The sequence below is a fragment of the Phycomyces blakesleeanus genome (genome assembly GCF_001638985.1).
Source record: "Phycomyces blakesleeanus NRRL 1555(-) unplaced genomic scaffold PHYBLscaffold_6, whole genome shotgun sequence".
NCBI lineage: Eukaryota > Fungi > Mucoromycota > Mucoromycetes > Mucorales > Phycomycetaceae > Phycomyces > Phycomyces blakesleeanus.
This window is the reverse complement of record NW_017265139.1, coordinates 1,908,477-1,923,261: the sequence shown is the minus strand read 5'-3', so window position 1 is coordinate 1,923,261 and position 14,785 is coordinate 1,908,477. Positions and strand designations below refer to the sequence as shown.

The 14,785-nt window shown below is 36.7% G+C and overlaps 3 protein-coding genes across 3 annotated transcripts; all 3 read right to left on the bottom strand.

The window, feature by feature from the left end:
* Positions 1–1,252: 1,252 nt before the first annotated feature.
* PHYBLDRAFT_180630 (hypothetical protein) lies at positions 1,253–4,196 on the bottom strand (the record flags this gene model as incomplete). Its single annotated transcript, XM_018438342.1, has 9 exons — positions 1,253–1,786; positions 1,978–2,216; positions 2,341–2,403; positions 2,541–2,640; positions 2,783–2,863; positions 2,982–3,044; positions 3,119–3,198; positions 3,933–3,953; positions 4,019–4,196. The coding sequence occupies 9 exons, from the start codon at positions 4,194–4,196 to the stop codon at positions 1,295–1,297; spliced, it is 1,317 nt and encodes a 438-aa protein (XP_018294375.1). The 3' UTR covers positions 1,253–1,294.
* Positions 4,197–4,990: 794 nt separating this feature from the next.
* On the bottom strand, positions 4,991–7,772 carry PHYBLDRAFT_166307 (C2H2-type zinc finger transcription factor; the record flags this gene model as incomplete). Its single annotated transcript, XM_018435398.1, has 7 exons — positions 4,991–5,069; positions 5,461–5,976; positions 6,008–6,625; positions 6,907–6,994; positions 7,311–7,397; positions 7,476–7,630; positions 7,693–7,772. The coding sequence occupies 7 exons, from the start codon at positions 7,770–7,772 to the stop codon at positions 4,991–4,993; spliced, it is 1,623 nt and encodes a 540-aa protein (XP_018294374.1).
* Positions 7,773–11,293: 3,521 nt separating this feature from the next.
* On the bottom strand, positions 11,294–14,220 carry PHYBLDRAFT_76077 (hypothetical protein). Its single transcript, XM_018443119.1, has 4 exons — positions 13,068–14,220; positions 12,687–12,887; positions 12,439–12,584; positions 11,294–12,276 (listed from the first exon to the last, which is right to left on the bottom strand). Exons 1-4 carry the CDS (start codon positions 14,201–14,203, stop codon positions 11,345–11,347), a joined length of 2,415 nt encoding a protein of 804 aa, XP_018294373.1. The 5' UTR covers positions 14,204–14,220; the 3' UTR covers positions 11,294–11,344.
* Between the last annotated feature and the right edge of the window lie 565 nt (positions 14,221–14,785).

Here is a 14,785-nt window from a genome sequence, read left to right as displayed (position 1 = left end):
CGGAATATTCTCCGTTTAATACACCCATACACAACAATTTTGTGTAAAACTTTGATTTGATATATGTTCCATTTACTATTTTTGGGTATTTAAGATGTCACTCTACCTTAATTATAATTGAAAAAAAAATCAGGGAAAAAGAGAAACAATGCATTATCAGATATTATTATTAATTTTCTTTTGTTTGTAGAAAAAAAAGTAGGCTTGGAAAATATCGCAAAATATATCTATATATCTATTAAGGAACCAGGGCCTGTATTGATTGTGGATGACAAATATGTATTTAGTATGATTTACATATAATCTTAAAGTTTATACCACACTTTATACATACACATATACTAGATTTTCAAGATAAGAGGAAGTCTACTCCTCCTCCTCCTCCTCCAAAAAAAAAGGTCTATTTCGTGAATGAAATTGTATTTAATTATTTAAAAAGGAAAAAAAGAAGAAAGAAGAATGGTACGCGAAAAGAGAAAAAAAAAAGCAAGGGGGAAAAGAGGGATATATATTTATTGTATGTAAAAAAAAACAAAGATAAATAAGAGTAGAAAGAGAGAGAGAGAGAGAGAGACTATTTGTGTATGCGTGTGTGTGTGCGAGGGTCTTGAAATGAAAAAAGGATAAAGATAAGCCTAATGATCATCATTAAATGGGTACATCATTTACTTTAACGGATTTTTAAAGATATATACATGTACATAGCGTTTGACCAAAGTATTATCTGCAGGTAAACTGCCTTGAGGAACTATGTGTTTTAACAGCTGTCCTCCTTCAATTCTTACGGGCATAATTCATAAAGGGGATCTTCACACACCCAAATCCACACATTATATATATATATATATATTATGTACAATTTAGCCATTATATTTTAGGTATCCAGAAAAGTAATCCTGTAGATAATAAATAAAGGGGAAGAAGGAGGTAAGAAGGACAAAAGACTGTATTATATATATATATTTAGGTGGTATTTTTTTTAACAAAAATTAATTAAGAAACAAGTAACCAAACAAATACATAGACTAAATGTATTTGTCTTTTCATATTTTATTTTACACCCTAGCACTAAGCAAATTATTTTTAAAAGCAAACAAAGAGTGAGAATATTTATGTATTCTTTCAATATTCTATAAGACAACAGGAGGGAGAGAAAAAGAAAGAAATAATCAATTAATACTAATGCAGGGTCCACAACAGAAATAACAGCAACAATAGCAGAGCAAGATAAACAAACAAACAAAAAGTAAAGAAAGATATATATAACTATGCTTTATTATCGCTGTTATTATTATTATTCTTTGGAATCGTTTTTCGACTCAGTGTTTGCTGAAGGGGGTTCTATAGAAGATGATGTCATGGAAGAAACGGCATCATTGAGATGTTTACTAAGCTGGGTAGAGTCTGGATCACTAGTAATTACAATCGGGTCTGTAGTGGTTATAGGCGGGGCCTTGAGGATAACAGATGTTGATTCCTGGTTGTGGTGGTTATGTTTGTGGTTATGGTCATGGCTGTGATCGTGATCGTGATCGTGATCATGGTTATGGTTGTGGTGATGGACCAATACAGGCGACTCAAGTTCATCGTCAGGCGAGCTGAAAATAGCGTTACTGTAGTTTGTCACCCCTTCCCTGGAATATCTTTCTGCTGTCTGTTGTCCATCCTCCGTACCGTTGGCAGTCAATTCAGAATGTCTTCTTGGGATCCGATGCAATAGTCCATATCCAACATCACAACCCAGAGAACCAGCTCCTCCCCACTCATGACTAGGAACAATAATGACCTATTTTTTTGTATATATATATATATATTAATATTTTTATATTTGACATTTATATTCCCTTTATCCTTTTAGTCTCTGTGAATTATAAGCAGAATTCACCAATTGATTGATTGGTTATGATGTATGTATATGATTTGTATATATATATATATATGCATATGTATGTACGCATGTATGTATGCATGGTTTACCTCTCTACAGCTGTCCCACTCAGTATTGTACAGATAAAGCCGGAGTGGTTTGTTGACGAATTCTTCGACCAATTGATAAAAGTCTTCTTCGTTCTTCAGAGCCATGTGGGGGCTGCCAATGATGTAGTCAGAGTGTGCAATTATTCCTGCCATTTCAGCAGGTGAATTGGGAGCAATGTCAAGAACATGCCACACATTTTCCCCTGCGCGCTCATACGAACAATATCGAATGGAACAACCTACAAAATTAAACCAAAAACAATTCTAGATCCATCTTTTCGGTCTCGTACAACGATCAAATATATATATACATCTGTATTTACGCATAAATATGTATATAGTGGATTATGTGCTTATATGTACCAATTAGACTCTTCTCATTAGGATCTTCACTTGGCCAGTCTTTGGTGGGTGTGAGAGTAATATCTAAAATCACAAAGCTGAGTTTTTCTTACTCTTTTGTTGCCTTTAAATAATAATTATATTTGTATGATATGCATGTGTGTGTGTGCACAATGCATATCTTAGTATTTCCTCTTTTTTTTTTTTTTTTTTTTTTTTACCCCGAACAGCTTGGTTTTTGCTTGAGTAGATGCCCATAACAACAGGCTTATTTTCGTTCTCTTGAAGGATTCTAACAAGTTCTTTGCTATTTCCATCTTCCTATTAAAGCATATAAAATAGATAAATGAAATGGAATCAACATTAAAAATGAGTTCATTCATAATCTCACAGTCAACCCACAATTACCATTTATCACACCATACCACATCACAACTATTACTACATGTTACGTGGCAATTACCAGTGATGTACCCTGGATGCTTATAATATAATCAAAGAACTGTTCAATTCCTGCTTGGAATGCCGGTGAATCTTTTTTGACCTATCAAAAAATATGCGTAATTTTATCGCATTCAACACAAACAATTCTGTTAGAACCTTCTTAAACACAATACAATATTACTCATTAAATCACATTACTCATTACATTGATATCAAACCTTTAACACATGAAATCCATGGTGTCCATTCTCTGAACTTTGTGCTCCTCCCATAGTAGATAACTAATATAGACCAGTCGAATTTAATATACAAAGGAGGAAGTTCTTCTTTTCTTAAAAAAAGCTATATCACTTACACACACGTTAGGGTCGAACTTGAACCTTTGGTTTCTACACAAGTCACGCGACCTAAGAACTGGACTGTTCCTCAACCATTCTAAAAAAAATGTATATGTATAAAAAGATTCTTGAAGAGTGGTATCTTTTTCAATATTACCATTACAAATGATTATAAAGATTACATGAGATTCTCATAAAATACATACATACACAAATGCACACAAATAAAGATAGATAAATGGACAGAAAATGGGAGGAAAGAAAAGTAAATGCAAGTCTTCAAATATCAAGAATACAGAAAGATATATGTGTGTAACTTTGTAAGAACCAACGAGTTTAGTCACGCTTTCTTCTTTTATTTTTATCTTTGACATTTGCCAACACACTCATACGCTCATAGATACAGGCTTAACTGAGCATAAATTAGAATAAAAGAAAAGGTAGTGATCTAATGAAGGTCAGAAGGCCTGAAGATTTGATATACTTTGTGTACAGGAATACATAAAATATTTAGAAATCTAATCGATAAAAATAATAGAGTGGGTGTTGTGTTGTGGCAAAATGCCCACTGCTATATTTGTCAAAATCGTGTCACTTACCCTATAGAAAAAAAAATAGCCGATTTTAGTGAATTGTTGCAAGTTTTCCGGGGTTTAAAGTGTCTTGTACTTGAGTTTTAATTATGCACCAATTTCTCTCTCTCTCTCTTTTATATTCTACTTTTTTTTTTACCCCACCATGTTTTTTGCAGTCAAAGCAAAACATCTTTTTCTTAGCTTTTTCAACCCATTACAAAACTAAATACCAAGTTATTCAAATCTAATGGCTTACCAGCGGTAGCTTGGGTGGGTCCTAAGCGGTAACCAGGACGGAATTTTTTCCTCTTATTTGAATTCTAGTCAGTCTCTGTCTCAAACGACGACCCTCCTGGAGATCTTCTTCTGCTTGTCTTCTGATACGCCCAATCCGAATGACGCGGGTGAAACTTACAGGTATAGTCCCATCATATCTTAAATTGTTAAGTATATGTCGGAAGTTCAGGACAGCAGCAAGATCGCGATTCCACAAACGATGCATAACCTCTGACCCGTCCATGTTCTCCAAACAATTTAGATTGGTACATCTAAAAGGACTTGTTTCTATTATTTTTCACAAGGTCTAAAATTATTAAAAGTCTCTAAAAGGAACACACTTAATAACTATGAAGGCTAATATGAATAAAATACGAATCAGCAAAGTTGACAAAAGAAAGCAATCCGAGAAGAATTGACAGAAAAATATATGCATCAAGTACAATTTGGTTGTCAAGATTGCTCGCATGCTTATTAGAAATCTCGGTAGATTTAGAGAATTACAGGGAATCTGTCTTCTTGTTTTTCAAAAGTAGGAATGAGACATGACAATGTTAACACAAAGTAGGTTTATACTCTTTGATTAAAAGAATCAATTAAGAAATATACACGCCTTCATCAATATCATAGTACTTAGAAAATAGCTTTTTTTTAGATAAGCAATGTAAAAAGGATCACATAAAAATAGATATATGTATATCATTTAGTAACTTTATAGCTTAAACTGTTACTAAATATCATAAAAAATAGTACTTCTTCTTTCCATACTTCTTTATATTCAACTTGTATTATTTTGATCAATAAAAACTATAAAATTCCAATATAAAGCCGTGTATTTGTTGAACCAATCATAAAGAGAATACAAATACCTAAAAAAGGTATAGATCTACCATATTTGAAATATTTTATTGGATTAGATGCAAAATAATATAAAATCCCATAAATCGTATTTGACAAAAAGTAAAACTAATAGGCTAAAAAAGGCATGTTATTGGCTATAAAAGTTACGAGTTCGTAACTCGTTACGAGATCGGTATGTTAAATACGGACTTTTAAATAGCATGAGTTACGAACTCGTAACTTGTTACGAGGTCGGAGGTATAAATCCTGCCATTTCCTACAGTGTTTGTGATAATAACATAAATAGAAATGTGAACATAAGGAAAAAGAAAGATTTTGGCCGACGGCCGACCAATTCTATCACACACGTGACAGAAAGAAACCATGAGCAAACCTATTTTTTTATGAGACTGTTGTGTATTCATATCAATAGCAAACAAATTCTGTATAAAAAAAAATCGCAGATAAGGGAAATAGGAAGGATGGGTAAATCCAACAAAGAAGAGCGAGCAAGTAAAACATACACGATAACAAAGGAAAATCACCGTTGGAAATAGGGAAAATACAAAGATTGATTGGGTGGGTATATGGTCAACCTTTAAGAGTCAAGAGTCAAGTTACAAGTTCGTTTCCTTGGTGCCAATTTGTTTTTGATCACGTCCAAATACGCGCTCGACAGTGTATCACAGCGCCAAGGCGTCAGATTATTTTCACTAACCACGCAATGGTCTCGGTATAATGACGCAACAAAAAGTAAGTTGTCCATTTTACCCATCAAATCCAGGAGATCACATTTCTTCGCTAGAATGCAGAACCGAACCAATTCTGTGACAGTGTATAAGAATGGCGATTTCAGTTGCATCGCAAAAAACGTGACTGAGTTGGCTGTAACTTGGAAGGACAGGACATTTATCAAATTGTACCGATCAATTGCTTCTTTGCTAAAGATGCACAACCGATAAAAATCTTTGGCAAGCAGTGTGACTGAAACATTTCTGCTCTTCTTGACATCTCCATATGCGTTGGTGTACGAGAACCGGTATCCAGAATATGCATACACGTCAATTTTGTAATCTGGTCGATTGACAGCATCGTCAAACTCTTCTGGAACTATGTTCGAGCAGTGCGCAACTTTTGAGGGCTTCTTTGCTGACAAAAGGTCATGCATAAACAGATGGGCATAGCTGGAAGTCAGATGTGCTTCAGAGTGACTACATGTCACAGTCGTATAGATACGAGAGTAAGGCCACTATTGCCATGATAACTGCACATTCATATTCCGTTGGTTCAATGGAATCTTGTGGCGAGGGAGTAACAACTGGCTCGCAAAGTGAGAGAAGCTCGATTTTGGCTCGTATTTCCGTGATGTTTTCATCCACAAACTGCTGAATAATCGATTGAACTGCTTCTCTAATGTGTAGTTGGAATGTGTTTCGCTTGTACTCGGCCAGTATTTCAGTGCGCACTGTTGTTAATGAGGATGGTGGAAAAATATCGGTTGGTAAATCTTCATAATTGCCTCGTCGCTGTAAGACAGGAATACCAGAAATAGCCAAAAGCTCATTAAAATGGCTCTCGACGGCAAATTCAGTTGTACGCGATGCAGTAATACAAGATTGGCGATATTCTTGGAATTGGCTTGAAATATCGTGACCATTCAGGACCCATCGTTGGTCTTCAATAGTTAGGTTTTCAAGAGTTGGCGCTCTTTTTACATGGTTATTATCGACGTGATGCGCGAGTTCTGAAACAATACTAAATACATCGCGACAGCCTGGGCAAGAGAATTTAATAATGATTTCTGTGCCTTCTTTTGTGTATTTCTTCACGTTGCTTGTATTGTAGACATGCACTGGAATTCAGTCTATTGATTTGCCATGGTCTTTCTTCAAACGTGAAGTTATATCCTTGCCGTGCTTAGTAAATATGTGCCTCTTCATATCTTGGAATCTGCTGAACGGTTCCTCACTATCCGGACATAGCTTTTTTAACAAACGATGGCGCCTTTGTTTTTTTTTGCTCATTTTTTTTTTCTATTTCTCATGTTTTTTTATACTCATGTTTTTTTTCTATCGCTCATGTTTTTTTTATGCTCATGTTTTCTATGGGCTTACAGATTGCTGTGCCCGTTTTTATAATCTTTCTTTGTTAAGACACTTATCAAAGCATTTAGCAGAATGAGAAACGAAGCCTTTGAAATCACTAAAATGTAAGTTATCATATGCCTCACTGATCCTAGTCATGAGCAATTCTTTTTCCGAAAACTTGTTTCGTTTAACTTAACCGTTGACGGCTGACCGAAGCTGCTCGATTGGATTCAGTTCAGGGGAATATGGAGGAAGATATGCGTATCGATATCCTCGAGAGTGAATATACTTTCCTATGTCAGTTGAGCTATGGATAGGGGCATTATCCATGACAAGATAATGTCCCTTCATTTCCGGATACTTGTCTATTTCATCAAGAGTAGCTTTTAAAAAGCTCGAGTAATGTCCTGTTACTGTTTCTATGCTATAACCATCAGTCTCACACCTGAGCTTTCTCTTCTTGATACGCTCCGGAACTCGCAAACTAACATTAATTAAACCTGTGGCAGAAATTGCACCTAAAATAGAAGTTGCTTTTGTTTTAGCCATTGACAACGGCAGAAGGATTCTCATCAATGTAATTTAAAAGAAATTACTTATGCTCATTCCCAAGAATACGACGTCACCCTGATTTTTTCTTTTGTTTTCGAAAATGCTTTCAGAGTCTTCGTAATAACGTTTTACCCATCTCTGCGCTGCCCGGATATGAATACCCAATTGTCTCACAGCAGAAGAAGCATTCAAGCATTTGCTGAAAAAAAATCAGTCCTGTCTTCATCAGAGTAAACCGTATAGCGTCGCTTATTGCATAACCCCATATCAACATCATAGTTTCTTTCATCCGCAACTGGAAGTATACCGGTATTAGATGGCCTTTCTTGAGGTTTATTCATTAAGAATTGAGTACAAGAACTTATTGTTTCAATAGCATAAAACTCCTCATCAACAATAAGAACATCGGCTCAACGACATGTTCATCAACAACATGCCCTTGTACATCTTCATAAAAAAATTGCATACTCATCTTCAATATCCGTAAAATAAATCATAATAAGAAAGAAGAGAGCTAAATGTACACAGAAAATCGTAATCCCCTTTTTATAACAATTAATGCCAGGTATTTTATTGGATAATTACTAAGCGACAATTAAAGATAAACGAAGTTCGTGACACGTGAGCAAGTCTTTATTTTTGGATCAATTGACAACATTATTGAACGCACAATTTTTTTTGCACGACATTGAACTCAAAATCAGCGACTTTATTTTCTGAAATGACTGTACACAGCTAGAGACAATCAACTGTACCACACCAGCTTCTTCACCCATAAAATATACTAGTTTAAGATTCATTCTAATTCACAAAGAGTGATGTGTAGAATAGTCAAGTTGTATAAAGTCAGATTGCGTATACATATAGAAGCAAAAATAATAAGGGTCATAATGCAAACTATAAGAATTAGGATAGTCGAATTATAATTACTATTATCAAAATTAGTAATGATGCCACAGAGCAAAGAACATTTGCAATACAGCTATCATTCACAAAAGAAGAAGAAAAGCCTTTACAAATTCTCTCAGAATTTGACACTTTTCAGGTTAATTAATTTATTGATTCATTGTTTATTTTGCTCTATTTCTTTGCTATTCATTTATAGGCGATCTTATTCCTAGCTCTATTTTGCGCCACATTAGTGTTACTTAATTAACAGTAACGAAAATAAAAAACAATCTAAAGCAAAGCAAAGTAGGGTGAGAAATGCTTTGACCATCTTAAGAAGCAATCCAGGAACCCTTTTGTATAGCTGTCTTTTCACTTTCAATATATATATATATACATGCAAAAACAAAGATATGGGATGGTCCGGCTAGATGTACAAAGAGTTGAGGTTGTGTGTTGATTGTCACAAAGTCAAAATGATAATAATAAAACTCGTGCTGTACCATTATTTAATAATAGTAATACCATCAGTTGGTACTATATTATTATTTTGATTCAGGAATCCTTCCGGTTAAAAATATAGATATCCGGATTAAAGAATAGATATATACGAACATAGATAAATAGGTACATATGGTCGTGGCTTCTACTGGTTAACGTAATAACAACCTCAAACACTCCACATAATGAATATTCAAAGTAATAATTAATGTATAATAGCACACAAGCATTGGGGCTGTCAAAAGATAAAATGTACAAATAAATAGAGATGTAAAAAGGGTCTTTAACTAAACATCCTTAATTTTGGATGTGTGTATATGTGTGTGAATGTGGGTGTTTTATCTTGCTTTGGATAAAGGGCTGATGTCCTTCTTCTTTTGGTCAAGGCCGACCATACGAATTTCTATATATTATGTGGGTGAAAGACCCCGGTCCTGGAATTAATAATATATCAAAATGAATGCGCACTCTTTTGTGTTTGTAGACTAAATCATGTATATACACCTTTATATATAAGGCATTATACTAAGCATACTTACTCACCCACTCACTCATAAAGACACTTCTCTTTATCTGGAACTACTTTACATACACAAAATAAAGAAACGCCGATGGCTAACCTTATCAGAACTTCTTCCCTTTTTTTTTAAGAAAAAAAATTGCTATCTAGAGTATTTCCCATATTAATGTCTATAACTATCAGATATCTTATCCATGACGCCTTTTATAATCGTGCAAGACATATATGCTTTATTTTTCTGTCCTGATAAGACTAATAGGTTCTTCCAACCGGAATACTTCTTGAAAGGTAAGCCTTTCCGTTCCTTCTGGTGTAACATTCTCATCTACTAACGATGACGTCGGTCTATCAACCTTTCTGGCCACTCCCCCACCTCTTTCTTTTTTATTCCCCCTTTTTTTTGCTTCTTCCTTTTTATATCTTTTATATATATACTTTCAGACCCAACTTACTTTGTTACTCATTCACCAGAAGTTAGTTCATCATGAGTAGAATCTCTCATTCCTCTCGTTCCTCAGACCCATCCGAAGCCAAGCGATGGCTCATTGTCGGGGCGTACCAAGCGGGAGCACCTGAGAAACAGGTTGCTCGCATAGCAGGACTTTCAAGAACCGCGGTCCGCCATATCATCCTCAACTATCAACGCACAGGCTCACCTTCGATACCAAAGAAGTTGTCTAGCAAAGGTTAGATAGATAGAAAGAGAGAAATCCAAAAAAAAAAGAAAATAATGTGGGCCGGATCATTTATACAAACATGTATATATGTTATTTATATTCTTCCATCGTAATTTATTTTAATTTAGTCAAGCTAAAGCCGGTTGTTGAATACGACGAAGACGGCAACTTGATTGACAGTGACGAAGAAGAAGAAGTAGAGAAAGTATGTCTTTATTGCCTCTCTTCGATAATTCAAACTACAATTATAACTATAATTCTACGACCAGTTTGTCTTTTTAAAAAAAATACACATAATTCAATGCACAGAGGGTTTTAAACATTATCTCAAAATCTTTAGGAGCAAGCACAACGCAAGAAAAACGCACCAATAAAGAAAAGCCCCAAGATTCTCAACAACATAACAGCAAAAAAACTGACAGAATATGTTCTCAGTCAAGCACATAATGAACAGGTACGACAAGTTCGCAAGAAAGGACAATGCAATGCAAGATAGTGTATACTATAGCATGAGATGAGATGACAGGACAAGACAAGTCAAGACATGACATAACAGGGTGAAATATTACAAGTCTAGATCTGTGGGATAATCCATAAATGCATATTGTTTTGATTGATTTTCTGATTGTTTCTGTTTAATATTCATCCTTTTATTTCTTTTATTTGTTTGAAAAAGACTGCCTGGCGCCCTCCTACTCCACCTCGTGACACGAATACTCGCACAATAACCCCACCTACAAGCTCAAGTGATGTTGCCCAGCCTTACATCCCACCTTCTCCACCTATGAATGATCACCATCACACCCTTAACCACAAAGACCATCAACACAATCAACAACAGCAACAGCAACAACAACAGAAGCAGGAGCTGGAACAGCAGCAGCAGCAGCAGCAGGAGCAGCAACATTCTGTACCCAGATTACCAGGGCCCACTAAATTCGATCAAACGATCCGTGGTTATGAAGTGTGGACCCACAAAGATGACATGACTCTCCTTAACCATGTTCTCAACCGTCTCCAAGGTGGACGATGGTATGAGCTGGAAGCTATCTTTGAGGGCAGACACTCGGCTCGTCTTTGTAGTCATCGGTGGCATTTTCTACGTAGATTGCTTCTCAAAGGCATGGCTCAGCCAGACTCGGCTCTTCAGCAGTGGAAAAAAACCTAAAAGAACCCCTTCTTTCTCCTCCCCTTTTTCTCCTCCCTCGTTCTCATACTTTCTTATTTTTCTTTGTTTACTTTTTAATATGAAATCAACATCAATCGCACAGCACATAACCTTATATTATCTCTTTCCCTTTTTATTTTATTTTTTACTTTTATTCTTCTATTGGACATTTGATGATTGCATTAAACCAACTACTTCTTCCAAAAACACTGGTGTAATACGAGGTATTATGGTCAACTTGGGCATTTCTAGTGTCATTTCATGAACCACCTTATTCTTATTTCCACCCTCCTTTCCTTCTTCCTCCTCTTCCTCTTCCTCCTCTTCATCATCTTCTTCGTATTCCATTTCTGCAAAGTCGTTCAGTACACCGGCCATCTCGCTGTGATTAGGTAAAAAGTCCAGCATGGCTTCGTCTGAACTCTCGAGCAACTTTTGGCGAGTACGCTGGAGATGAATCTCCTTGCGGCGTCGATGGTAGTCGCACAGGGCTTCCATTTCTGACTTGAGGGCTGCCTCTTCAGACGTGCTGAGATTGGCTTTGCGGATGGTTTCCAGCAAATCAATTTTGCCAGGAATGCCGCGTGAGAGAAATCCAAACAACTGATCAACGTAGGCCAATAGTTCGTCAAACAGGTTAGATGTATCCTGGGCATGTACATTGTGCACAAACGCATAAAAGTGCTGTTCGTGGCGCTGAACCAGCTGGACAAACAGCTGAGTCGAGTTTGTCACATCTTCCACATTCAGGCCATCCACGACCTGAAGAAGATCATCGATAAATGCGGAAAGATGCTTGATTGACTCGCCGATGTTGGCTGATTTGTAGACCTGGGCCAGTGGCTGGTAAAAGATGGCAAATAGTTCTCGCACAAGTTCGCCCGTCGCTCCCTGGAACACCAGGTTGGTCAGTAGTTCTTGTTCGTGCTGGTGAGCGTATATGACCCAGAGAGAGTGTAACTGCTTGATCTCTAGTCGGACCTCTGGCTTGTCTTGCTGAGACACAAGACGGTCCAGAATGCTTGCCGGCAAAACGGGTTCAATAGAAGGTTCCTGCAGGATTTTCAAGGTGCTCACTACATATGAACTCTCTATTTACACACCACACAATAAATAAATAAATAAATAAATAAATTACTCGATTGATTAATTAATTAATTGCCATGTCTTTTTTTTTAAAAAAAAAGAAAAAGCTTATAAAGTAGTCCAGAGTCTAGACTATGGGAAATTTTTTTTTGAGTAAGATAGATTACCATCAATGACAACATTGTCTGGAAGAGGAGTGTTGACAGCAGCCTTGAGTTTCTTGCAAAGATCAGGATGACTGATGGCCTTTTCAAGCTCAGTAGCATCCTTTTGTGCTTCCTTGGCATCTTCGTTCATATTGGAAGCAACCATTCTAATATGGAAAGTATTAAGGTTGTTGAATCATTAATAAAGAAATGAATAAATGACCAAGGATTATCCAAAGATAGACAGAAAGAGAAAGTAGCTTAATTACCTCTGGAATAAACTACGACCGCCAAATGGCTGAGCCAAGAACAGATCCAAAATACCCTTGACAATAGTAAATGGGTTCGAGTGCTTGAGCAACTTGGCCATTGTCCGGTAAGGCATCAGGCCATGAGTGCGTTTGAGGTTAGAGATGTTTTCAATTGCTTTATCCGAAGTGACAAACTGTGTGTGCAACACAAACGCAAAGCTAATATAATATAATGACATCAGAATAATACAAAAAAAAGAGAGAGAAAATGATGATGAATAAAAAAAAAATGTACACACGCACAAAGAGAGAGAAAGAAGAAGAGAAGTATAGACGCTAAAGTCCCTCCTTTTTCCTCTTCCTCTCTTTACTGTTCTAATTCTTATTGTTTGTTCTTACTTGATACGACCCCATTCAAAGGCCTTTAGAAGAGGTTCGGGTAATTTGTCAATAGTCTCGGTCTTTTTGATGATTTCAAAGACTTGTAAAAGACCTCCAGGCTGGACAATTTGCTTTTTCAACATTTCCAAAAGATCATTGAGATCATTGACCTTTTGATCGACCTGCTCTCTAAACCGCCTTTCCTCTTCCGCACGGGCCTTGTCCATTCTCATCCGTTTTTCGACGTCAGAAGTCTCGTCAGCGTTAAGTTTTATAGGGTCCTTTTGGAGGAAATCGGCTACGAAGCTGCTATTGGCCAGTTTGTGGTTACTGGCTACACGGCGGAGGAAACCCCTGAGTAGGATCCGATCCTTTTCGCGGTACAAATGGTTGTCAGACGTGCTACTACTGTGGCTGGTGTAGGAAGGGTCGCGCGCCTTGGATGGCACATAAGGAACGTCTTCCATTGGGAAGTTTGCCTTTAGGTCGTCGTACAGCTGACGGAATTGGCCGTGGCGTCTGGCAACCACCAGCAGATCCGGTCTGTCTAGTACGGTTGTCTGGACCACAAATTCGGCGTGGATAACCTCACGTAAGGTTCTTTTTTCGGATGCTTGGCGAACAGTGATCACATCAATATCCAACTCGCTCGCGCCAATCCAGGCCAAGTAGTTCTCTTCGTTCTCGAGAAAATTCAACTGATGGGCCATGTCCTTGGAAAGTTGCTTTTCTTGTTCGGTTTCTTGTTGTTCCTTGTCTTCCAGAAGACTTGGCTTGAGGTTGTCTTCGTTTCCCTGGATACTCTTGATGGCCGCGCACAATGTGATTGTAAGCATCTTCTGGAGTTTGTAGGCCATGATCCTGCGTTGGGAGGCGCCGGTGTGCTTGGGGGAATATGTGTTCAGGTTGAGTTTCGCGAGTTCATCAAGGAAGACCGATGTCTTGTTCCAAAAGGCATTTCCATCCGTACGCTTGAGGAGTGGGAACTGGACAATGCAGCGTTGGAAGAGAAAATTGAGAAAGGGATATGTTCCAGATTCTTTGCTCAACAGACCGTCCATGGAAGGATGGCGCCGTAAAGAAGCCACCTCACTGCGTAACTGGCCGTCGACCAGTTCGCGTTTGAAATAATGCAGCTCGGTTGAAGAATACATTTGAAAGAATAAGGAATATGAAAAAGAAAAAGAAGAAAAAGGAAGGTAAAGTCAAGACAGGTTATTTTATAGTGCAAGGTGGTACCAATGACGTTTCTGGTGTACAGAGCCTTTGTTTAAAATAGAGGGGGAGAAAATAAAATAAAATAAAATACAGGCGGTGACAAAAATATAAATATCAGGTATTTTTAAACTTTTATAAATAAATAAAAATAAAAGGTTGATGTATTGAGAGCCAAACACAGACACAAAAATAAATAATAATTAAATAATTGTAAATTTAATGTCAGATTTATTAATAAACCTTGTAAAATCTAGGCTTTTATCGATAGTTTAAATATCAAATATTTATTTCAATAAATAATAATTTTTTGAAACAGAAAATTAAAATAAAAGAAGGGTCTATTGAAATACCCGTTTGGATATATATTTATACCGTGCCAAGAGAATTGCAATCAAATAGCCTTTTAGCCACATGTAACCCAATGGTAACATCTTTCTGTCAAACACAAAGGCAAAAGTCACATAAATCAAATGTCCAAAAAATATAAGATTCATCTTTTTATACACACGCAAATATAA

Excerpts from the sequence above, each read along its gene's own strand:
- PHYBLDRAFT_76077 (XM_018443119.1), bottom strand. The coding sequence starts at position 14,203 with ATGTATTCTTCAACCGAGCTGCATTATTTCAAACGCGAACTGGTCGAC. Across the intron at positions 12,888-13,067 it reads TTTGAATGGGGTCGTATCAA|CTTTGCGTTTGTGTTGCACA; the intron begins GTAAGAACAAAC and ends ATATTATATTAG. Across the intron at positions 12,585-12,686 it reads GGTCGTAGTTTATTCCAGAG|AATGGTTGCTTCCAATATGA; the intron begins GTAATTAAGCTA and ends TTTCCATATTAG.